Source organism: Natator depressus, chromosome 6 (genome assembly GCF_965152275.1).
Source record: "Natator depressus isolate rNatDep1 chromosome 6, rNatDep2.hap1, whole genome shotgun sequence".
Taxonomy (NCBI): Eukaryota; Metazoa; Chordata; order Testudines; family Cheloniidae; genus Natator; species Natator depressus.
The window spans coordinates 71,442,011-71,467,031 of record NC_134239.1 but is presented as its reverse complement, the minus strand read 5'-3'; the positions used below and the strand labels follow the sequence as shown (position 1 = coordinate 71,467,031).

General features: G+C 44.4%; 2 protein-coding genes across 2 annotated transcripts; one reads left to right on the top strand and one right to left on the bottom strand.

Moving 5' to 3' along the window:
* Positions 1-167: 167 nt before the first annotated feature.
* DNAJC17 (DnaJ heat shock protein family (Hsp40) member C17) lies at positions 168-24,848 on the bottom strand. The gene is made up of 11 exons (XM_074955691.1): positions 24,698-24,848; positions 20,458-20,527; positions 18,883-18,941; positions 16,906-16,993; positions 16,423-16,505; positions 15,023-15,119; positions 10,850-10,899; positions 10,199-10,276; positions 9,372-9,452; positions 8,681-8,809; positions 168-339 (listed from the first exon to the last, which is right to left on the bottom strand). The coding sequence occupies exons 1-11, from the start codon at positions 24,773-24,775 to the stop codon at positions 217-219; spliced, it is 936 nt and encodes a 311-aa protein (XP_074811792.1). The 5' UTR covers positions 24,776-24,848; the 3' UTR covers positions 168-216.
* C6H15orf62 (chromosome 6 C15orf62 homolog) lies at positions 2,612-4,895 on the top strand. Its single transcript, XM_074955692.1, has 2 exons — positions 2,612-3,159; positions 3,607-4,895. Exon 2 carries the CDS (start codon positions 3,696-3,698, stop codon positions 4,203-4,205), a length of 510 nt encoding a protein of 169 aa, XP_074811793.1. The 5' UTR covers positions 2,612-3,159; positions 3,607-3,695; the 3' UTR covers positions 4,206-4,895.
* Positions 24,849-25,021: the final 173 nt, after the last annotated feature.

Sequence of the window (25,021 nt, the reverse complement as noted above, 5' to 3'; positions counted from 1 at the left end):
GGCAGCTACTGTTTTAAAGTCTAGATTAGGTGACAGCCATCTCCCCCTTCCATCAAAGGACTGTGTGGATGCTGAGTGTTAACTGTCCACTTTAAAAGAAAATATTCCCGCAAGGTTGTAAAAAAAAAAAAAAAAAAAGAAAAAAGTTTATTGACTTAATTTAAGAAAACAAGTTTTTAGCTGAAGAATAGGGGAGAGAATATGTATTCCACCATGCTATGTATGTGACTCTTCCTCGTCTTCCCGTTTGAGCTGCTCAATCAGCTGCTGTCGCTCAGCTGCTTGGCGCATTCGCATCATAACCAAGCTTTCATAATCCCGCTCCGAGACCACGGAATCCTAGGGAACAAATGACAGAACTGGATTTGTAAAGAACAGCCTACACCACAGTTTCCAAACTCCCAGAAATCTCCACTTGTTATGAACTGTACAAACACACCACAGTGGCAGTAAAGATGGGTGCTGCACCTGGCAGGTCAGTAGGTTAGAGATACCCACCTGGTCAGGTTAGCAATGACATTTGTTACTATGTGATAGCTGTTTGGCCTACATAAAGTAGACACTTGTCTGTTGGCTATCAGAATGAACACCCTCATGGGCCATCTCAGCAGAGAGGACAGAGACAGAATGGGGTCAGAAGACTGACTTACCCTCTAGCTCCTCCAGCTGGTCCCAAAAGGCTATGTGAAGGGTTGGCGGGGTGGCCCGTGGAAGCTTGCACTCCCCCTAATCCTGCTACAGCTAAGGAGGGAATTCTCAAATACACAAACTCAGGAACTTCCATTTCCACTAAAACTCATTTCCATAAGCAAACAGTAGAATTAAACAATGTGCTTTGCTTGAGTAAATATAACATTCTCAGACTGGCAGATTATTCTAGGTTATTACAGAGGCACTGTCAACTTAATCTAGTCAGTGTTTACACTGGCTCCTCACTCCCCTTGTGTTAGTTTCTGTGATTTTACAGTCCCTTTTTGTGTGTTCCTCTCTCTCTGTGTACGAGCTATACGAACAGGGAAAAGTGACCATCACAAAGTATTGTCAAATGCACAAAATAAGCAATTAAACGTTTTTCTGAGCATTCAGTTCTAGAATCTCCAGTGTTTTAATGAGGCTAGAGAAAAATAATTCAGCCATAACTGACCTAAATTACTGGTGTTTTCTGGTGTTTGTTGTTTTCTGTTCTTCATGCAAGTTTTTACCATTAAAGTTGATTTAATGTTCCTTTTCAAATCAACATCACAAGAGTGATCTGCAATAACTAAAGATGACCCTCCCTAGCTATCTTTCTAAAACAGCCTTCCCTCAAGAATGAAAAACTACTGATGTTTCAAATAGTGTAACAATACACACAAACTACATAAGCAATAAACTCACTCAAATTCTACGGTACTGTTATATCTGATGTCAGTTGTACTGTGTAATTAAAACACTACAACAGTAAAGAGTCAAATGCATATATTGCCAGGTACAAAACCACACTTGCTGAAAATTAAACCTCTCTAAAGTGTACTCAAGTGATTGTACAAAAATAGCACCTTCTGACTCAGGTCTGCTCCCGCCTGTTTGGGAACCATCTACTTTACCGACCAAATCAATGGTTAGGTCAAACAGCTTTCTATGCTGACCCATATCGTCTCATTGTTTCCTTGTACTGTCTGTCTGTATCCACCTGTTGTCTCTTGTTTTATACTTAGATTGTAATCTCTCTGTGGCAGGGACTGTCTTTCTGTTCCATGTTTGTGTAGTACCCTAGCACAACGTGGTCAGCTCGTAGGCACTATGGTAATACAAATTAGTATTAATAATAGTGTTAGCACTGAGGAGCCAACGTAGTTATGCTGCCTTGCCAATGAGGCAAGTAGCAGAAAACAGATACCTTGTCAGAGCCCAGCTGCTTTTTGTGGCAATGGTATTTGAAAAGTGGCAGTACATGGTCCCATAACTTCAAGATTTCCCCGAAATATAGCATTACTTTTCGACATTTGTCTTGTTCCCTTGACACCTACAGTTAAAAAAAGCCACCTTAACAAAATAATGCTGAAAATCAATAAAAGCATTCCACATTTCTGGGAAATAGTCATATTCCACGCTGATTGAAACAGAACTTTGTGAATATGAAACAGCAAGAAAAGCCATCCCTTAGAGCAAAAGGGGGCTTGTGCAGGAAAGTGGGGCAGGCATGAATTCTCCATCGTACCCCAGGAAAGAGCTTCCTCTAGTGGAGAGATGGAATAGATTTGAGAGGGATACAGAAGCACATGATTAACTGAACTCTCAAAGTGGGAAGGTGGAAGAATCTTACGCTGTAACTGATATTTTAGCATTTATATTAACAAGCTTTTGATACCATGAGACACCAGCATGGATACAGGTAATATCAGAGGAAGTCAGCACTCGTGCCAAATCAAATCTCAGTCTTCAACAGATGAACTAGGTCCCTTCATTGCTAACCTGGAGCTCCTACCCAATGAGCAGATTCCCACTGCCATCTGCCTGGGTTGGTTAATTAGCCAGCACGAGGCTCTTGCACGTGAGTCACCAACAGCAGAATGTATGCATCACCACCTGACACTTCAAGCTTTAAAAATCTAAAGGAGAAAAGAACCACCCCCTCCTTCCATCTGTGGATCTCACCAGTACAGTGAGCCAGTCAGAAATCACTGTAGCTAGAGCTCTCTAAGGAGAATCCAAGTTTTCCCAAGCTGTGTCACAAAACAAAAGGTCCTGTTGATAAATCTCCTGAAATCAGTTTAAGTGCCCCTCAGGAATCTTGCCTTCTCCTCAGGCAGAGCGTGGGCTGATGCTTCACTACTCTCCACACACCTACTTCCTGAAATCTTGGCAATTACTAACAGTGCAAAACCCAGTTTCTGACGTGGCTGACTCAGCAAGGGCTTGGCTCAAAACAAACACATATGCACAAGGAATCAGAGCCTGGGAAGCAGTGACAAGAGACAGATGACAAGAGGTGGAAGAGAGCAGAAGAGAAAGAGGCACTGTAGGATTTACCGGCTGTTTCCAACCCAGCAGAATCTTGCCTTGAGCTGCTGATTGTGATACACAAGTACATTGTCTACGGTGGTGGTCGTGGTTCTCATCACTGAATTCTGCTGTCTCCCATCCGCCTGCAGAACTGAGCTGCTGCTCCACCACAGAGTAAGTCTTTATTCCAAAATTACTTTTCCTAATGCTAGCTCATTTCCTATGCAGTCTCTACTAGTTGCCTCATTTGAAATTCCTCTAGGACGTATTTCTTTTGTGTGCCTCAGTTTGACATAGATAATGGCTCCCCTTCTACCTACTCAGTGAGGCTTTTGTGCTGTGCCCTTCACCATGAAGGTGCCTGGTTACCATGGTACCGACATGCTCTTCTGTTCTTGATGCTGGGTTAATCTGTTCTCATTGTGTCTACATGCCATTGCTGCTGTTCACCAGTTCCTTTCTGCAGCATAAACAGGCAGATACCTCAACCCTTTCTATACTGAAGAGGAAGATTCCCTTCTGTACAAAATGGGCGAAAGATCTGGTAGCTCCATTAACTCAGGGAGGTGGTAGGAAAGAGTTTTCACTTCCTATGATACCAGCCTGTTTTCTCCCTTACAGGAGTTGTGGCTCTTCGTTGAACTCGAGACTGGAGCCCAGTGGCCTCCTACACAGTGCAGTGAACAACTCCCTTCCTTTTGCTGCCTAGCATGGATACTTGGCGGAGAGGATCCATTAAATCCACAACGTTCTTCAAGCGTCTTTCATTCAGGAGGCATAAAAAGCTGGGTAATCAAGTCATTATTTTGAATCAGACCAGCCAGACACTTGAGAACAATGGACAGTACAAGAGGGAACCATTAAGAGACCTGAAGGATAAAGCAGAGTACCTGGTATGTAAGAGTGAGCAAAATCTGGCGCAGGCACAGGCACCTCCTAAGCCACCCCGGCTGTATCTGGACAGTTCCAGCTGCCCCAACATAATTGACCACACGGAGTCTCAGTCTACAGCCATCTCCTTTTCTAGTGTCACTCCTCAGTACCATAAGGCAACACAAACACACATGACTAACTCCCACACGGTCCAGGCTACAGACTGTGGGACCTCTGAAACAGGCTCTGATCCCTTCCTTTCCTTCAAAGTGGACTTGGGGCTATCACTCCTTGAGGATGTTCTGCAGACTCTCAGGAAACAGAATCCAAGAGATTACGCAGTTTGAAAGTATTTATCATTTAAGTTATTAAATTAATTATCAGCATTAGTAGTTTCCTTAGCCCTCACAGGAGAAGAGGAGACACTGGAGTGTCCCTACCCTGGACTACCTGTCTCATCGTCCTGTCTTGCCCACCATAAGTTGTTCTTGTCCAGGCTCCCTTCCCATTGAGCTGTCAGTACACCAGTTTGTGAGAGAGCCACATGCCGGAATCTAGTTTGATGCATTTCCATTCTCTACACTGGACGGGGAATTCCTCTCCACTGCTGACACTGTACCTCATCCTGATGAAAAAAAAGGCCATGTTTGGTAACAGAGACCTGTTATTTTTGGAACACTGCTGTGACTATAAAAGGCATGGGGGAAAGGGGGGGGCATAGAAACAGGATTCCTGAGTAACTGGACAGTTTGGATGAGATGGCAGCTCCAATATCTCAAAGCCAGGTGAAGCAGAGAAAATGGATGTGATAATTCAGGATGTTCCTTTTCCAGTGGGTTTCTTTCCCCCTAACTCTGTGTGATGGGCATTCCCATCAATCGTCTAACTGGAAAAAGGTAAGCAGCTGAAAAGGCTCACAATATAGCAAGAGCAAATTCTCCAGCCTATTAGCAAGTGGAACAGCTTCTGTAGATATTGCTTCTTAGAGCATGCTCTGAATAATCAGCTGTAAATAAATATAGGTGAGAATAAATGTATCTGTCATTACAAGTCTGTCCTTGCCTCATTTCACTTGTACCAAGCCACAACAACAAAGGTGCCAAGATCTGTAAGGTAAACATTCCTTGGTCCCTCATCTTTTTATGACAAGGGTGTTGCGGGCAGTTAGGTTATTGCTTGGTTCCAATCCCTTCTGCTACTCCTAGTGGGAAAGGCTAGAACTGCAGCCGCTGGGACATGTTACCACAAGCAGATGCTGATCATCTAAGACACCGGGCACTGCCACCACTAATGTCAAGGCTCAGAGCACTTTGGGTCAGTTGCTGGCTTTACTAAAGTGATTCTGCACTAGTACTGTGGCAGCAGTTCTTAGCAATTACTAATGCTGGGTTAGAAAATGGTGTCATTTTTTCTCTAGGGGTTGCTAACCAGAGGCATCTGGTGCATTTAGCATTTGGGTGAACCATGTCAAAGAAGGTGCAGATGGCTCCTATCCAACCAGCTTCACATCAGAGAAAGAAAGCAATATTAAGTCTTACTGCAATCTTAAAGTAGCTTTGAAAATGCCAAGGACAGTTCCAGAGAGAAAGCTGCTTTCAACAACTGTAGGACAACATTGCTGGATCCCTGGCGAACACTGAGGGGGCAGTGCTAGTAAGAAGCTCCCAGAGAAGATCTTACTGGTACTGATAAGACAGTGTTGTGAATAATTTGCATGGTGCTGGTGTACTCAACACTGTACAACAGCTGCAGTGTGTCAGACAAAAGCTCGCTGCCCCTAGGAGGTTTTAATTAGGACCCTACAAAATTCACAGCCATGAAAAACACGTCATGGACCGTGAAATCTGGTCTGCCCCCATGAAATTTGGTCTGTGTGTGCTTTTACCCTATACTATACAGATTTCATGGGGGAGACCAGTGTTTCTCAAACTGGGGGTCCTGACCCAAAAGGGAGGAGTTGGGGGGGTCACAAGGTTATTTTAGTGGGGTTGCGGTATTGCCACCCTTACTTCTGTGCTGCCTTCAGAGCTGGGTGGCTGGAGACCGGTGGCTGTTAGCCGGGCGCCCAGCTCTGAAGGCAGTGCCCCGCCAGCAGTAGTGCAGAAGTAAGGATGGCAATACCATACATGCCACCCTTACTTCTGTATTGCTACCTTCAGAGCTGGGCGGCTGGAGAGTGGTGGCTTCTGATTGAGGGCCCAGCTCTGCAGGCAGCAGTGCAGAAGTAAGGGTGGCAATACTATACCACACCATCCTTACTCTGCACTGCTGCTGGCAGTGGCTCTGCCTTCAGAGCTGGGCTCCCAGCCCGCAGCCACCGCTCTCCAGCTGCCCAGCTCTGAAGGCAGCGCCACTGCCAGCAGCAGTGCAGAAGTAAGGGTAGCAGTACTGCAACTCCCCGTACAATAACCTTGTGACCCCCACACAACTCCTTTTTGGGTCAGGACCCCAACAATTACAACACCATGAAATTTCAGATTTAAATAGCTGAAATCATGAAATTTACTATTTTTAAAATCCTATGACTGTGAAATTGACCAAAATGGATTGTAAATTTGGTAAGGCCCTAGTTATAGTCTACAGGAAAAAAGCAGGTACAATAGTTAGTGCACTGTAGTCAGAACATTGTGGTTCTGTAGCAATTTGCAGAAGTAGAGCAGGGAGGGAGCTCAATTTACATGAAGTGGGAGGCTAATCTAGGCATGTGGGATGGGATGAAAAAAAGCATGAGGTATCCAAAAGGAGCAGCAGAAGAGAAATGAGTGCAGACCAAAGGGATGGGATGAGGACTGAGCTGAAGGACAGCTTAAAAGTAAGAATTTTGAACTTAATATAGAAGGGAAACCAGAGAGGATACTAACGTAGGAGGCAGAGGTGGTCAGAATAGTGGAAAGGGAAAGTCTCTTAGCAGCGCATTTTGGATAGACTGGAGAGGAGAGTTGATGGCACAGAGGAATGCAGCCAAGACAAGAAGTTACAAGAGCAGGGATTCATATTTTGGCAGCAGGGATGAATTTTGGAAATGTATGGAAAGTGGCAACAGGATTTGGGGAAATCCTGGGTAAGAGGGGAGAAGGAAAGATAGGAATCAAAGAGGACCCCACAGTTCTGAGCCTGGGGACAGGAGGATTGGGAGGTTACTATCACAGGAATGGTAGATGTTATGTGTAACAGCAATGGTAGTTACTACTGTCAGGCAGAAGTGTAACTTTCCAGCTGATGATGTTCCTTTCAGTTGTAGGTCATAAATCCTCACCCATGCTAACAGATGACTGGCAGCCCCACCAGATCAGAGGGACTCTGTTCAATAGCAATGACTCTCCAACCTCCATCCAGCAGAAATACCATTAGCTGCTTTGGCCTGCTCTCCCTCTCTGCTCAGCCACACTGATGACTCACAGCAGGCAGAAGCTAACAATCTTTTACTACGGAAATGAGCCAAGACAAACCCAGACACAAGCCAGGGCTCTCACACGCAAACTGCACAAATCCATCACCAAGTTCCAATTGCATTAACAACCCCTTAGGTATGAACAGAGCCCAGGGAAATGCTTTTTAGTTTTTTATCATTTTGCTTTATTTTGGGGGAATTTCATTTTATTTCATTGTGTCGTGGGAGGCCCTGGAGGTGGATGGGTCAGTTCCTACCCCAGGGAGTCAGAGACCCTGGGGAGAGATTGGATCCTGCCCCTGCGGGGAAGCTTTGCAGGCCCAGGGGTGGGAGACCCTGGGGAGAGGTTGGGTCCTGACCCTGGGTTTGGAGGCCCAAGGGTGGGGGTGTCAGGTCCTGCCCCCAGGGGGAGGTTCTGGAGGCCCTGAGGTGATCAGAAGGACCTGGGGGGAGGTCAGGTCATGTCCTGGAGGTGGGGGGAGTTGCATAACCCACTTTGTGCACTCTATGCAGCAACAGTTCCTGTCCCATGCGGCTGTGCCCACCTTCCTGTCCTGGGTGTTGCAACCTGGTGCATGGAGTTGCAGTGTTGCTCAGGTTTGGCCCAGGTCACAATGCCACTCACTCATATTTGATCTGGCCACCCCCATCATGATGGAGGGGTGGCTAGGCCAAACCAGAGCAGCATAGCAACTTCATGCACCATGTTGCAATGCCTGGAGTGGGGAGATGGGCCTGGCCCTGTGGGACAGGAGCCACCGCTGTGTGGTAAGGTTTTCATTTTATGGGGGGTTTTGTTTATTTCATGTTATTTCACATTTGCGAAAAATACAGGGCTCAAGGTCTGAATGGGCTCCTCGTCTGCCCTTAAAAAGGGACACTGAAGTTCACTAGGCTGAATTCAGATTTGTCCATCCCCCGACCAACCTAAAGACTCTGCAGTGTCTGTGGAACTCAAGTCAGCTCTATACTGCATATCCAGTTAGCTGAGACAGTTTGCAACCATAACCACCTGAGCCTGCAGTCAGATGGGAGAGCCACTCTTCTCAGACAGGTGTGTGCACTGAGTGGAAACACACAGCCCCAAAACCTGGGATGGTGGACAGGCAATTCCTCTTGGAACATGCCACTGAGTGAAGAGTCAGAAAAATAAAAGTAGGAACATCAAACAGCCTGTGAAGTAGCTAAAAATATCCAGCTTGCGTCTCATTTTGCTGTTCTTGATGGTAGAGCTGCTTCTGAAAAGGCCACTGGATCAGTGTAAAATATCAAAGAATTTGATATTTGACTAGGAAGGCAGGTGACTAGCAAGGAGCCTCTCAGTAAACTCTCCTGGGAAGAAACATGTCTTACCATGTGTGTTAGGCTTAGTATCAGTTTGGGTTGCTATACAAGTGATTTTTAACAACAAAGGGCCTGCGTTTTCCTTACCTGAGAAGCTCTAGGCTGGCTAGAGCCATCAGGGAACTTCATGCTGGGATTGTTCTGTGGCTGGCCCTCTAACCAGGAGATCTTTAGAGGATTATTTATCAAACCAACTTCATTCTTCACTGCCATCTCCTATCAATGAGAACATTGTCCCATCACCATCTTCATTTCAAACCCCACCACCACCCCGGCGCACTCCTTAAATTGGCATGTAAGGCTTCCCACTCTTAATCCAAAATCCAGGCCAAATAGGGCACAAAACTTCAGGATTCACTTCCAGCCACTGCAGGTGAAGAATACCGTTTTATGAAGCCCACACTGGTATCAAACAAAAAGTGCACTTGGTATAAGGAGCATGAATAACTTGTTTTGGTATAAGAAGTAAAAGAACAGGAGCAAGATCCTCAACTTGCATTAAAGTGTCAGAGCTCAATTAAGGTTAATGGAGCTATGGCAATTTACGCTAGCTGAGGATCTGGCCCTAGAATTCTGTTCCCATACAGACCAGACTCCGGTTACATTGCTCTTTGCTGCCTTGATTACAAGTAAATACACAAGTGTCCCCATCCTCATGATCACCAGTATCATTCATTACCAGTTGGTTGCAGTCTTCCTGCGCAACATCAGTCAACATTCCCTAGTCCACCTCCAGACTTCCCAACAAAGTAAACCTGAGGTCTTCTGCTAAACTTACAGCAGCTTTAAGTGTAGCAAACTCCACAACCGCACTCCCCGTCTTCTTACTTGAGATCACCAAGTTCAGCACTTCACCATACTGTCAGAATCAATGAGAAGAGGCAAGTCAAATATAGAACCAGACAAGAAGCAAAATATATCCCAGTGAAACTTGGAAACGTTGGCCATGGGAGAAAGCTACAGCTGATCCAGTGCCAGCACAGAATGGTGGAGGAGGTCTAGCTGTGAGGGGAAAGGGGTCAGGATGAGATCACAGCTGCTCCTCTCCCATCAAGAGTCACTCCAAGGAATGATATAGGAGTGTCATCTTTGTAGTAGCTAATAGTTACTGTCACTGCTCCCAGCAGGAGTCACTATAGGAACACTGTCTGCCTGAGAACTAACAGATACTTACAAAATTGCCTCTCCCATGGCGACTCAGGGGAAAATATATGCCATGATAAATCAGATCACAGGTCCCTCTAGTCCAGGATACCACCCCAACAGCAGCTAGTATTTAACACTTTAAGTGAAGGGGAAAGTCCACCATAATGCACACAGTCTGCCTAATCTTTATAGGGGTTATTAAACGCGCTTCTATTCTAAGGGAAGAGTTCACAGCTACTCCACTTCCACCAAGAGTCATTGTAGCGAATGGGACAGTTAATGGCTGATGAATCCATGATGGCCACCTTTAAAATTGGCATGAGGGAGTGAGAAAGCTATACAATGAAGAATAAGAGCCACTTTGGTTTATATGTAGCTCCACCACAATTCTCCGCCCTTTCTTACAGCATCAAGGTTGGGGGATATCAAGTGGTAGGAAAGAGCATCTCAGAACAGGACCTTCTGCAGGATTTGTAGGAGAACTTCTTTTGAGTATCCCCCTTTTGTTTCATCATCCTTCTTGCATTTCCATCTTAGCTAGAAAAAAAAAGCTGCAAGTTAGTTTTGTCCACTTCAACTCACATAGCTGTGCTGAAGATGGCTCTTGCCAGCTACAAAATAACACAAGTCTGCCACTTATACTTACATTCGCAACACTGCCAAGACAGTGATTTTAATACCAGTATTGGCAGACAGACTAAAGAGAACAAGTTATACAGAGGCAAAGGGATAAACAGTCCTCAGCAGAATGAAAAAAACATTGTAAAGCACCTGAAAGTAAATAAAGGAATGTATCAAGGTAATAACCAGATGTTCCCAGTGTTTTATGCGCACACATCTGAATTCCAAGCTTAGGGCTACTGGTTTCGAGATCAGGTTACAGGGGAGAAAAAAGAGGGGAAGGAGTATTTTAAGGTGGGGGTGGAGAGCTTAAGTAAGCATTGAGCATGCTGGACAGAGGAGTTTCAGCTTTCTCCTAGACTGGAGGTGCTCTGAGTCTGGGTGCAAGGAGAGATGCCCCTTCTGGAAGTGATTCCCAACCAGTTACCAATGCTGAAAAGGTTAGTAGGCCGGTCTTCTCACATAGTCTGATTTTTAGGGATGTCTTACTTTGAGTTTGGGAGTTCCTTTGCCTTCTACTCCATTCCCATCTGGTTTGCCTAGGAGGAGAAAGAAGAGAAAGTGAAAGCACAAGGGGGGAAAACCCAAGGATAAACAGTAACAACACACAGTTTGTTAGTGCATATGTACAAGGCAATGGCAATTCTGCCTTCTGGGTTTCTTCCCCACTAAAGTTTCCCACTGTTGCTGACTGTAGTTCAGCACCTTCGCATAGAAAAGATGCCGGTGGCTGCCAGCGTTTTTGCTACCCTGTTGTCTAGACTTGCCCTGATCAAAGTGAGACAACACCATAGTAAAACTGAAGGTGGTGTGAGAAACTGGTCCACTCTTGCTCCTAGCAGCATAGCTTTACTGGTGGTAAGGACAGTGAGAAATGTCAAGGAAAACAAAATAAGGCTAGTGTAGACTGCAGAATTAATCCTGTATGCAAGTCTGTGCTGACAAGGGATTATTATACTTTGCCCTTCCATTGCATCTTCTATCCAAGGACCTCATAGAGCTTCACAAGCATTCCTTAAATTAATCCTCAACATCCTCAATTCATCATCTGTAAAATGGGGATAGCAATGTACAGGGAGATTAAATGACTTGCCTGTGGCCACACTGGAAGTCAGTGACAGAAACCAGATGAGACATCAGATCTCCTGAGTTATAGTTCTAGTCTTTATCCATAAGATCGCCCTTCGTTAGGAAGTGATATTGATTTAGCCACTGTCGCCTCTGCCAGAGTGGAAGAGATACGAAGCAAGAGACAGAGCAATTTTAAATAAGGAATACCCTAACTTTTTTCCAGAAGCAGAGCAGTATTATCTCAAGAATGGGACTATATTTTGAGTCCAGATAGGTAACAGAGTATGAAAGAACCAAGGGAAGAATCTGTAAGCAGAGATGCGTGTGGGCTGGAAGGTTGGGAGTGCAAGTGAAAGAGTCTGGAACAAAGCTCAGTTACAAGTGTCTGAGGGGAATTGGCTATAGTACCTGAGGTGCCATGAGAATTCAGGGGCTGACAACCTTAAACATGTTAACTTCCTACGTTGCTATCTGAGAAAAGAAAGAGGGAAGGGAGCTAAGGAATTGTCTGTCACAGTTCAAGAATCTACCGATTTCCTGGCTCTGCACAAATCTGGTATGAAGTGTGTGTACACACAGGCATGGGAGAGAGAACAGAAATGTGAGTTCCAGGAACTAAGCACAAGAGAGCTCCAGACTATGCAGAGACATAACTTCCACATGTTGAGCCTTCGTAAGTGATAGATACCAAGTCACTTTCAGTGGAGCATGGGGAGGAAATGCAGAATTAGTGACCATCGGGAAAGCCACCTTAGCAAACCAGAATTGTTCTCTATCAGTATTTAAATCATGTGGGGCCAGCAAGCAGAAACTGAATACATCTGACTGTGATGGTCAGATCCTACTTTAGAATATCCTTCTAGTTCTACTGTGGAGAGTCCCTTTGGGGATGTCCAGGCTCTAAGCTTCAGAAGGAGATTGTCCATATTCCCAGAAAAGGGAAGGAGGGGGATGAGTGTAGGAAAGGTTTGAAAGATCTTGTTTCCCATCATCCAGTGCACTAAGTCACCACCCTCCTTCCTGTGGGAAGGATTTCAGCAGGAATATGAGCACTGCCTGCCTCCAGCAGCAAGCCAGGGACATGGGTGTGTAGGAAGAAGCCAAGATGAGGGAGTACAGCCATATTGACTGTGACACCCTGGCACCCCAATATTCACCACTATCATGTATTAGGATATGTTTTGTACAAAGCATGCCTTGTGAGATATTCTAAAAGTCTTGATCTGCTAGATAGTAATATCTCATTGGATGGTATGTGCTACCGTCGTATGTGAAGTTAGGAAGTTTGGCTATGCGTGTGTTACTGAAACATATTGTGAGGTTGAAAACACCCACAAGCAGCCTTTCAGGTATAATAGTAAAAAGGTCAAACAACATTAATGGCTTATTGAGGCAATGCACACAAGCACAAGGATTACCCCAGGGACTGTGTGCAATAGAAACCTCTCAGAGATAGCACTACACAATGGGAACTGTTTGACCCAGGTCACAGCACAAGAGCTTTCCAGCAAGTGGGAAGAAGATATAAAAGGGGGAAAATGACATCATGTGGGTACCTCACTCTCCCTACACCACCACCCTGTTGGAGACCCCAGGGCATGGCCACTAGTTAAGTTGAGGGGATGGAAGGCCATAAGGGTCGAGGAAGTCTCCCTGCTGAAGGCCTAAGGGCTTCTTCTCAACCCCCTTAACAGAATTCAGGCATGGCTGGTTTGAGTAAGCTCTTTTGCTCTTAAAACAATGTTGCAGCCGCAGATAATGCCTTATAGTGTAAGGTTTGCTGACGCCAAGTTAAAGATAATAGGAGAGACAGCTACAAGGCCAGACAGGATGTGCTCGTTGTTTAAGTTGCTAGGAATGCTTGTTAGAGGTTGCAGGAAATAAACATTGTTGTAACCCATATAAGGAAGGCAGAGTATTTGTGCAAAGTTTTGATTGGCTAATGTGTAGTGCAGTAGCATTAAGGAATATAAAAGTGTGTGTAATGACCTGCTCTGATGTGCAGGATTTGAGATTCTATTCTCCCTGAACCTTGTTTGCAGCTGCAAATAAACTTTTCTGCTTCTCCACCCCGTTGTGATTATTGAGTGACGCACACTGGGTAACGGACCCCTGCTGTTGTTTTGCCTCTGGGCACTGGGTGCCGGCAACAACCCCTGGAAATACCTGAGGAATAAAGATTGAACATGGGGGGAAGTGACTAAAGGGATTTCTAGCTTGCGTATGAAAACCTGGGAAACCCAAGCTGCAAGACCAAGGCAGCTTGTGCCTTAAGAATCTGCCAGCCTGTTGATCACTCAGGGTGAGAATCTGCTAATTTATATCCTATCTATCTAATATGTTAAACTCAGTTTGTGGTTTTGTTTATTTACTAGGTAATCTGCTTTGATCTGTTTGATATCACTTAAAATCTATCCTTTTGTAGTTAAACTTATTTTATGTTTTAATCCAAACCAGTGTACATTTGACTACAGTGTCTGGGGAAAAATCTCAGCGTGGTTACCACAAGTGTGCATGGTCCTCTTCACATTGAGGGAGAGGCGGACCAGGTGTTAAACCCATATACTGGCCAGATTTGACCAGGGCAGGCTGGTACTGCTCTGGGGTCCTAGGCAGTGTTCCCTCTAATTTTTTCCATCCATGTGAGGAATGAATTTTGTTATATGCACCATATCGAGGTAATGTGCAGATGTGCACCACCAGTAGAAACAAAAAACCTAGATATAATATATATTTTAAAAAAGTTACCCTAGGGATAATTACTCCAGCCAGGAGAGGTTAGGCATTTTAGAACTCACTACTCAAAGAATTAAATCTAACCGTAAGAGAAATAAAAATTATGAAATGCATAGACCAGTCAAAAAACGTAAACAACACACTTCGAAAGAAGTGTCAAGTAACAACAACAATACAAGTATGTGTTGGGAGGTGAGTGTGTCAGAGAGAGAGAGACTCTTAAGTAGGTCGGCACTCAGCAGTCTGAAGCCTGCTTGTTCAGACACAGCATCAACTGCCAGCAAGCTCCTTCCGTCCTGAGCCCTGTTGTGTCCCCCCACCAGCTCTGTGGAGATAGGGTACAGGGGAGACAAGGACACCCTGACATCAGCGCCCTCCCTACCTTCCCTCTGCTCTGCACAGCAAGCAGGAGGCTCCCGGGAGCAGCTGGCCAGGGACTCCAAGGCAGAGGGAAGGAGTAGCGCAGCAGTGGAGGGAGGGACACCTTAAGATGATAGCCTGCTGGGCAGCCGTGCAGCTTAGAGGAAATTAAATCCTAGGCTGGGAGGCTGGTGGTTAGAGAGCCTGCATGTGACTGCAGCTGGGTGTATCCCTACCTGGGTGAATGCTGGTGAAAGTGCAAGCTTGAAGGGCTTTGCAACTTGTCACAGCAGCACAGTGTGAGAGGGAGCCCAGGCTGGTGGGTCAGAGAGCTCAGTGGTACCCCAGTTCCAGGTGGCACCCCCGGGGGGGAGGAACCTGTCACATTGACCATCTCCCTATTCAGTGTGGTACCCGTGTAAGTTAGCTCATGAAAGATTTGGGACTCTGTAAACTTGTAGTTTGGATGAAGGCTCCAATCTCATCTGCCCTTACCTTGGACTCGTGGCTCTCTCTCAAGTCGGATCTGGTCCCGCATGAGTTTCTGCTGTTCTTCTAGCTGCCGGGAGCCCTCTTCCCGCAGGCGTATTATCTACAGTGGAGGCAGGAGAGAACAAATACCACAATTATGTTACCAAGAAAGTCTGCTAATTCGTTTGTAATCAACAGCAATCCCACCATACTTGCATCCATTTAACCCTCTCACCATTAAGTAGAAGATGGGAAGAGAGTGAAAGAAAGGAGGAAAGTTTAAAAAGAGCGCCCTTCCCCCTCCCCCAAAAAACCCATGTATAGGGCTCTACAAATTTCATAGCCATGAAAAACGTGGCATGGATCTGAAATAACCCCTTCCCTGTGAAATCCACTCTCTTCTGTGCTGTTGGGAGCATCCCAGCCCAGAGCTCCTAGCTGCTAGTCCCGGCTGGGCTGGAGGGGGACAGGACTTGTCCTTCCCCTGTATGGCCGCTGTCATTGGTGAGATCAGACCCACCTCTAGAGGCAGCGCAGAAGTGAGGGTAGTACAGCAGCCCTGGAACTGGGCTTGGGGAGTCTGCCCCCCCGACTCCTGCCAGAGCTTCCACCCCTGCAGCTTCTGCCGAGGCTTGGGGCACCCATTTTTCAAGGGGGGGGGGGTGCAAATTGGCTGGAGCCCTGGGTATTGGTTGGGACTAGCAGCTAGGAGCCCCTGGTTGGGGCACTCCCAGCAGCACTGGAGAGATCGGACCCACCACCTTCGGGAACCTCCTCTAGCTGCAGGAAGCTCCGGGACTGCTGCCCAACTGCAGAGTTTCCTGCAGCCAGGGGAGGTACTCAGAGGTGGGTCTGATGTCCCCTCTAGAGGGACTGTGCAGGGGAAGAACAAGTCTTGTTTCCCCCCAGGCTGGCCAGGACTAGCAGCTAGGAGCCCCTGGCTGGGGCGCTCCCAGGAGCAAAGGGAGATCAGACTCACCTCCAGGAGCCTCCTCTGGCTGCAGGAAGCTCTGTGGCTGCTGCCTTCAGAGCCCAGCTCTGAAGGCAGCACAGAAGAGAGGGTGGCAATCCCGCGACCCCCCTACAACAGCTTTGTGACCCTCCCCACACCACAATTCCCTTTTGGGTCAGGACCCCCAGGGTTACAACACCCTGAAATTTCAGATGTGAACATCTGAAATTATGAAATTGACTAATTTTAAAACCCTCTGGCCGTGAAATTGACCAAAATGGACCACGAATTTGGTAGTGATCAAACCACAAGGCTGGGATTATTCCACAGGAACCATTTATTCCAAAAGGCTGATGAACTGCTATGGTTCACAGGAATTTGTTGGGTCTCAGCTCACCACCATGGCTACATGTTAAAAGGTGTTCAACCATTTTCCTGCCTGAAAATAACATGACACGCAAATCTTTATTACCTCTTGTTCTAGTGTCCTGGTTATTCGGATCTCTTCCTCTTCACTCACATGAGCTTGGGCTTCTCGTTCCCGGGCTTCAAGGTCTGCAAAAACCCCAAACCCCAGTTATTGCCATTACTGTCTACAAAGCCAGGTTGCATGACACTAGAAACTAGAGAGCCCTTCCCCAGACCTGGCTGCTCCTAGGGTTCCCTCCCTCAGTTCTCTGCCTGATGGCCTCTCCTGCCTCCCTTATATTTAGGTGAAGTGCTGAGCCAGCTGTAACCGTCATTCATCAATGCTTTCCTCCGCAGGATCAGACCCTGCTAACAGCATGGGGGGTTTCACACAATCACTGTTCCATAAAGAATGAAGTAAGAAAGTTCAACCATTATGGATGGACAGAAGTTTAACTCAGAGAATTATACAGGTGGAAGAAATATAAGCACCACAGCACCTCAAATGTTTCCCTAGGGCAAAAGGGAATGATCTTGATTGCCATACCAAGCTTTACTTTCTTTCTTCTCTCATCAAGTTTTTGAGTCCTTTCTGCTGCCTGCTTCTTGGCTTTTCTCACTTTGTCATATGCCGCCTATTAAAGAAACAACAGAATATGAACCAATATAAAATAAAGAGGGAAAATAAGGGGTTATGAATAGAGTAGAGATTAGTTATTGATACATATTGAAACTAGAGGTGGAGAGTTTTCTAGCCATTGCTGGTGGCATTCATAGAAACACAAGATGTTACAAACCATTTTGAAATTATGACAACACAAGAGCCCCAAGATGCAGCATGGAAGGGTATGGAGTCCAGGAGTTACTGTAAAGTGTTTTTGAGACAAAGTTTGACCCATCTTCAGTGGTAGGAAGAATGTTTTAGATTCATGGGCCAGCTATGAGTGGCCCCTGATGGCACTGATACTATTGGTGAGGAAGGTCGTTTTCTGAATGGTGCAGAATAATAATCTGTTGATGAGAGAGATCAGGTTTGCCTTAAAGTGAAGTTTAAAATAAAAATTTATTTTCGAGAAAACTCTTCATATGCAAAATGTGTAGCTTGACTTTAATTGATCAGACACTGTCTTCTAATTCAAGGCAGAATTTTACACTAATTGTAATAAATAATAATTCAGAATTTATATAGCACTTTAGGGCCAGATCCTCAGCTGGTGTAAACTAGCATAGTTTCCCTGAGGCCAATGGAGCTACACTGCTTTACATTAGTTGAGTATCTGGCCCATTGATCTTCACAACACTGCTGTGTGGTAGGCAAGGCCCTGATCCTGCACAGATTCATGTACATGCTTAACTTGACGCATTGAGAGTAGTGGGACCATTCACAGTGCATAAAGTTAGGTATGTATGTAAGTATTATCTTTATTTTAAATACTGGAGGAAAAGCTGGTGGTGTTTTACTTCATGAATATTTGGGTTTTCTAAGCAGAATTCCTCCTGCTCCCGCACACACACTTTAAAAATGGAAGATAAGAAGTTCTTGGAATCAAGAATGCCACCATTCAAGGGAGAATAGATTAAAATTTTGGCCAGTCTTTCATAGAGATTTATTTATTGTTTTAAAGCCCTATCTTCTGGTATTTTGAAAAGCCTTTTCTGGTTATCTTAACGAGACACAGTTATTGGCTTTTGGTGAACTTTTTGTTTTAATTCTCACTTTACATTTCTGGATTATTTACAGGGCTTCAGGTGGTAGCCTGTGGAGTTGTTTTAGGAAAAGGACAGACATCAGTTGCATTAACTGGGGTTCCTGTTTATAATTTTATCTCCCCCACCCATTTCAGATATGCTACCTGTGGCACAAACTTTGGACAAGAGATCTCACACGTATTGAAAGTTTTACTTTATACTAGCAAATATTACTCAGAAGAAAGGCAACATGATCTTACTTCTGTCAGACATTCTTGTCTTTATAAATTGAACAAGATACTTACTGTTTTCTAAACATGACATCAATCACGTAAAATTAAGGGGTCTGCATGCATATTTATTTTTTACAGGCCTGATCTGATTTCAGAGCGTATTGTTGGTGCTCAAGAGGAGTTGCAGTACTCAGTCTCTCTCCAAACCAGGCCCGAATTTTTTTTTTTTTTACACTTGGGACATGTCCCAATTCAATATGCTGGTAAACACAGTCTCAGCCAAGGTCTCTACTCAGCCATTCCCACAATGTATCAGGTGGGACCGAGAAGATCTTTCTTGGTTCTTATACAGTGCCTATCCCCATCTGAATTCACAAAGCCTAGAGATACACATTAGAACATGTAAATGTCTTACAGAAAAGATCCATAAAATGTAACCATATTGATGCCCCCAGGCTCAATGGGAGTGGAGGGTGGGGAATGAGAAAGAAAGGGAGGCAGCTTTCACTACTTTAGCATACTTCCTTCTCCACTTATATAAGTGTATTGGCAGATACAGGTAACACACACGGCCACCATGTCCAAGGGATGGTCATCCTTACCCTTGCTGCTGCATCCGTTAGCACTGCTAAGGCCTGAGACAGCTGGTGAAAGAGTTCCTCTGGGGATTAGAAAGGAAAGAGGGGTAAGACACAGAAAACCAAGTAAGCAGCTCACAGAGTCTCTGGATACATATTGGAGGAAGTAATTCCCTTATGGAAGATACCTATAGAATTCTAGAGAGAAGAATAACATTTATACAGTATTTGTAATCCAGCCTATAGCCCACGGCTCTGGAAGTCACTCACAAAACTATGCCCTATTATTTAAGCTTTCATTTAAATAGGAAAAAAACCTGCGTCTGGACCTTCGGGTTCTGAAGGAAATCTTGAAAATGTGAACCAAATGTAACCAAGAGCAGTTACATTTGATTCCTGAGCCTGCAGATAGCCTGAAAAAACAGTCCTGTTAAGTATGAACTCTCCCTTTCATCTCAATGGGCTATTAATTCTGAAACCTTCAGATGACAATTTAAATGTCAAAAATGTTAATTGCTTCACTGCTAATCATTTTAGAATTCAGCTCACATGCTTATCCCACAATCCCCAACTGTCTTCGATGCCTCCCAAAGTGCTGTAAGGACCAGCTTCCCTCTGAAAGCTGCTACAGTGCATTTATATGTGATCAGTATACAAATCTATGGCACATCAAAGTGATAAACATGAGGACACCATAAAATAAACCGAACTTAATATCAAAATGAACATCAGTGGCGCCACCATATGGATGGTATTATTCATTTTCATATTTAATTCATTTAAATGTAAATTAAACAGCTGCAGAATTTAAGAACCTTGTCCATAATTTAGGTCCATTTCACTGCACAGTGTATGGAGACTTGCCTATAGCGGAGATATGATTTTCTCACAATGGGCACTATCAATATATAAATAAATAATGATATACAAGGTTTCCATTAAAGGCTAGAGATTCTTAGAACTGTAGATTAGAAGTGTGACCTGGCAGCCAGTGGGATATAATGGCCAAAGGTGGAGGATTCACTCTGAGAGTTACCATTAAGGGGAAGATTTTCAAAAGCAGAAATAGGAGTTAAGCACCCAACTGCCATTTGTGCCTAGGTAGATCTGCCCCATAATCCAATATCTGTGCATTTAGCCTTATAACTCAGTTACCTAGTAGTGATAAATGTGTCTCAGGGTTTGTCTACATGGTGGAGTAACATGTGCTTACGGAGGTGTGATTTCTAAAGTGCACTTACGTGCTGCGCATTAACTGGTCCATGCAGACCCTGCAGATGCATACTAAAGTGTCTTTTACTACCACCTTAACACAGGCTAGGGAACCTTTAGTGCACACCAGCAGGGTCTACATGGACCACTTAATGCACGTGTTAATGCACTTTATAAACCACACCCCTTGTAAGTGCTCATTAGCTCACTGAGTAGACAAGACCTCAGACAGAGATATATGTGCACACACTGCATAACACAGGCACTTCCATAATTACTTGCAAAAACAGAGCTGTGCAACTGCAGACAAACATAGCCACTCCCAAGTGTCCACGCAGCTGGAACAGACAGGGAAAACCTGCTTGTTTCTACACAGACTGATCTTACCTGCTCTGGGATTGTCTGGGTTCTTATCCGGATGGCAAGTCAGGGCCTTCTGCCTGTATGCTTTCTTAACCTGTACAGAACAGAGATTCATCAATGAGTGCAGCTCTCCACATACAATGAGAGGCCTTCAGGACAAAAACATCACATAGAAAACACAAGAAATGTATGACTGAGTAGTGTTTCATGTTCTCTATGTATATAAATCTCCCCACTGTATTTTCCACTGAATGCATCCGATGAAGTGAGCTGTAGTTCACAAAAGCTTATGCTCAAATAAATTTGTTAGTCTCTAAGGTGCCACAAGTACTCCTTTTCTTTTTGCAAATACAGACTAACACAGCTGCTACTCTGAAACCTGAGTATTTAAGGAGTGTGTCTGTAAAAAAATGACTTAAGGTTAGGCACCGGCACACACTGGCAGGACTGGGAGTACCATAGGCAACCTAGCAAATAAAGAAAGACTAGGACACTGATGGCATCACTGGCAGCTGGCTAGATAAATTAAATTATCCTACTGTAACTGCAGGAGGCTGTTTTAAGCTCAACTCACAACTTTTCTACAGTGATCTTGCCTTATAATCAAACTGCACTGCAACAAGAAAACATTCCAGCCAAGTAGGTCAGCAATTACATTCACTCAATTTGACTTTTTTTAAAGCCAGAGGTTTCAGTCCTAGATACAGCATGTTGCAGTAATAAACCCTTAAAGTCACAAATGAATAGATCACTACAGCCAATGCCAAGTTTAATATAATGAGGCACAATCTTCATCAAGTCAGAAGTGGAAGAATCTTCATCAAGTCTGCAGATGTAATTACTTGGAATGGAGATTGTACAGCACACTGCACAACAAGTGGTATTGGCAGGGAGAGGAAATTTTGACCAAAGACTATACAATTTTAGTAACTGTCTCAGAGATCCATGTTAGTTTTAGGGTTTGTTTTTTTCAGCTATGGATATGCTGCTACAGAGATCATGTACATACAGTATTTCTTACCCTTCAAAGAGAAGTCTAAAAATCGACTTCTACAAAATCGACCTAATTTTGTAGTGTAGACATACCCTGTCTACCCCAAAAGAATATGATGGAAGTTTTCAGGGTACTAGCATCTGCTCTTCACACAAATCCTTAAGATCTCTGTTTCCCATTGCAGGGAACGGAGAATTACAGTGAATTTGTGAGAAATCACAAATACATTTGTGATGACATTAGCAGTTCCAAATAATAGACTTGGAATGAATTCCCTTTGGAAATCCTGAGTTAATAATGATATAAGCTAGATAAGATAAGCATATATGAAAAAAATAAAGCAGAGCATTCCACAAACCTTTGCAGAATATTACTTCTAGGAACATCTTTAAGGAGAAAATCTTAAAGATTTTACTTCCCCCCTTAATAAATACGAAAGCATCAGCGATGTCCATGAAGTTTCCTTTACACATTCCTCATATAAACTACTAACTGCACACGGAAATCACATGATATAACAACAGGACCTCATCATTAAGTTAAAGAAATAGAATTCAAAACTATTTAGAAGGTGTTCATATCCTTCCTTTCAATAAAATTGAAATTCATGACCATAGTCAGCCCTAGAGAAGTTGAGTGCAACTCCACTGAAGACAATGGAGCTCTGCCTCCTTATCTTGGCGCTAAATTTTGCTCCTATCTAATTAAAAGGACCCTTGCAACTTAAACATCATACTTTATCTAAAACTATACCTACTGGTGTTATTGTAACTGAAAATTAGAGGAAAAAAGTTATTTCTTGTTAAATTTAATTTTGTTCAATTGACAACACTTGGTATTTAGTCAATTTCATTGTTCCTCTTCTATAAACTGTCAGTTTCTGCCATTGTTTGTGTGGGTCTGTAAAACAATAAAGAAGAAAAAACAGGGTGGGGGGAAAAAAAAAAGGGAAATGTAACTGCAAAACCACAGAGATTTAAGGAGACTCATGCAGATTTAGTACCAGAAACGACTTTTAACTCTTTTTTGAAACAGACTAGATTTCAAGTTGACAGTATCCATTTAAAGCACTGTAAATAAATATAATGGGTGAATCCCATCTCCACTGAAGTCAATGGGAATTTTACCCCACATATTTAAGACAAAAAGGCAGAAAATATAGTACAACGACTATAGTAGAGATGGTGATCAGTGAACTAGCAAATATTGTCTGTCCTATTAAATACCAGCAACATGACTAAGAATCACAATGTAACAGTATAATAAAACAATTGCCATATTAGGTATTAATAGGAGTATCCTATGCAAAACAAGCAAGATTACTCCACACAAATTAACAATCTGCTAACTTCCCCATAAACAATTCCTAAAAACGTAACTTTAGTGTTCCAAATTAGAGCTCCATATCAGGCCTAGTCTGTATATTCTTTTCTCTCACCTCTCCACCCTTTCCTCACCCCACCCCCCCAAATTCAAGGTTTCCTTCCCCCATTCCGTGTGTGTGTGTTGTCCATGTAGATTGCAAGTTCTTCAGGGCAGGGATCTGTTTTAGTCTATCTGTAAAGTACCTAGCAAGTTTGGGACCCTTTCTACATAAATAATAAACCACGGTACTAATTAGGCTTCATCAGGGGAAATGCAATCATCTTGCAACACCACGTTTCAAGAAAGGCAAATGAAGAGAGTTCACAGGTGAATAATGAAGATTATAAAAGTTTTGGAAAATAACAGAATGTTCACTCTAGAGAAAGGAGCAAAGGCAATGTTATATGACAGGGTCCTGTTATTTTCATTGAGCAGTGAGGACACAAGGAATACTGGGCTAAATTGGGAAATAAAGAAGTTACACAATCATCAACCAGGACCTGAGGCAGCTCTAATCTACACCAGGGGCCAGGCAGGCCCCTAGACAGCCCCAGAATGCAAAGGTACCAGAAAGCAGTCCTTGTCCTGTCTCTGAACTGAGGAGAAGCTTTATGTGGAATGCCAAATTGGGCCCAAATGTATCTATTGAATTTAACTCTTGTGAGTCTGTCTAGCTACAGCATGACAGGTTTCAGAGTAGCAGCCGTGTTAGTCTGTATCCGTAAAAAGAAAAGGAGTACTTGTGGCACCTTAGAGACTAACAAATTTATTAGAGCATAAGCTTTCGTGAGCTACAGCTCACTTCATCGGATGCAGAACTGTATGCATCCGATGAAGTGAGCTTCTGCATCCGATGAAGTGAGCTTGGCTCATGAAAGCTTATGCTCTAATAAATTTGTTAGTCTCTAAAGTGCCACAAGTACTCCTTTTCTTTTTATAGCTACACCATGTGTCTTATTTTAATCCTATTTCTTTCTCTATTCTTAATCTTTGTTTTAGAACATTTTAGTCATAGACTGTTGAAACAAACGCAAAGGATGTGATCCAGTAACTAGGTCAGCCTTCTGACATCTTGTGAGAGGGAGAAAATGGCATCTATCTTGGAGTACTGGGATGAGCGTCATAACAATGGAACCAAGTGCTGTGGCTTTTCTGAATGAGTGCTATCCAGATGTAGCTGAGAGTTGAACAAACACTTGAAAAGCCAGTGGCTCATGATGAGTAACAGCAGGTATAGCGAACAGAAGCTTACAAACATTCATGACATTTTAGTGGACGTAATAAAGAGAATTATGATAAGCTAGATGTTTTAATAAGGTTTTTGAAACAAGTTACATGCATCACACCTGCCTTCTCTTTGCCCTTCCTATCATCTTGTCACCGACTGCACAAGAGCTTTCTCATCAGTAGCTGCTGCCATATGGCACACTACGGTACCTCTCTGCCTCAAGATCTCATCTCAAAACATCTTCCCCAGTCCCATACTGTGACCTCTTAAATATCAGCAGAGGCAGAGAAAAATTTGCTCCCTACCCACGTTATTTAACCCGTTACGGTGCTCTAAGGTTTAGCTTCCCCCACCCAACAGGTGACTAACATCTCAGGTCAGTGTTTATGTTGGCAATGAACACGACTCGCTACAGAAGGTGCCACTTTTCTGCCACTGCCCCCCGCATCAGGCGCAGCCACACACGTGCTTTCACATACTGGGGGCAAGGAGAGCGCCCAGGGTCGCCTTGTATTTCTGGTAGCACGCAGCCGCCGTCACCGTGGTATCAGACGCCGGGGCCGCCACGCGCTGCAGGAGCCCCCGGGGCTGAGGGGAGCGTTCGCCAACAGGGCGGGGGAGCCCCATGACCTGACCTGACCCGCCCCGCCCCGCCCCTCCTCCTGTCAGGCCCTGACCTCCTTGTCCGAAGCCTTCTCCCCGACCCCCAACAGGGCGTAGAGGTCCAGCTGCAACAGCTCCTTATCGACCGCCATCTCCGCTCCACCCCCACAGGCCCGGGCCCCTGGCCACCCGGTTCCCCCTGCGCCGCTGGACCTGGTTATCCCCGCCTCCTCGGCCCCGCACCACTGGCTGCTGGGAAATGTAGTTTCTCCAGCCTCCCGACTGACCTCTGGTTCTTAGAGCCCTTCGGGGAAAGAGAACTACAACTACCATAATGCCTCGCGCGGCCCACAGCCCACCGGGAAGGTCTCTCTCTGGCCAACTGACAGAATCACTGC

What these genes read in the sequence shown, in the direction of transcription:
- C6H15orf62 (XM_074955692.1), top strand. Translation starts at nt 3,696, where the DNA reads ATGGATACTTGGCGGAGAGGATCCATTAAATCCACAACGTTCTTCAAG.
- DNAJC17 (XM_074955691.1), bottom strand. Translation starts at nt 24,775, where the DNA reads ATGGCGGTCGATAAGGAGCTGTTGCAGCTGGACCTCTACGCCCTGTTG. An exon ending in TAACGGATGCAGCAGCAAGG is followed by an intron (nt 16,994 to 18,882) that starts GTAAGGATGACC and finishes TTTCTTTAATAG; the next exon opens with GCGGCATATGACAAAGTGAG. An exon ending in TCCTACAAATCCTGCAGAAG is followed by an intron (nt 9,453 to 10,198) that starts GTCCTGTTCTGA and finishes TGATTCTGACAG; the next exon opens with TATGGTGAAGTGCTGAACTT.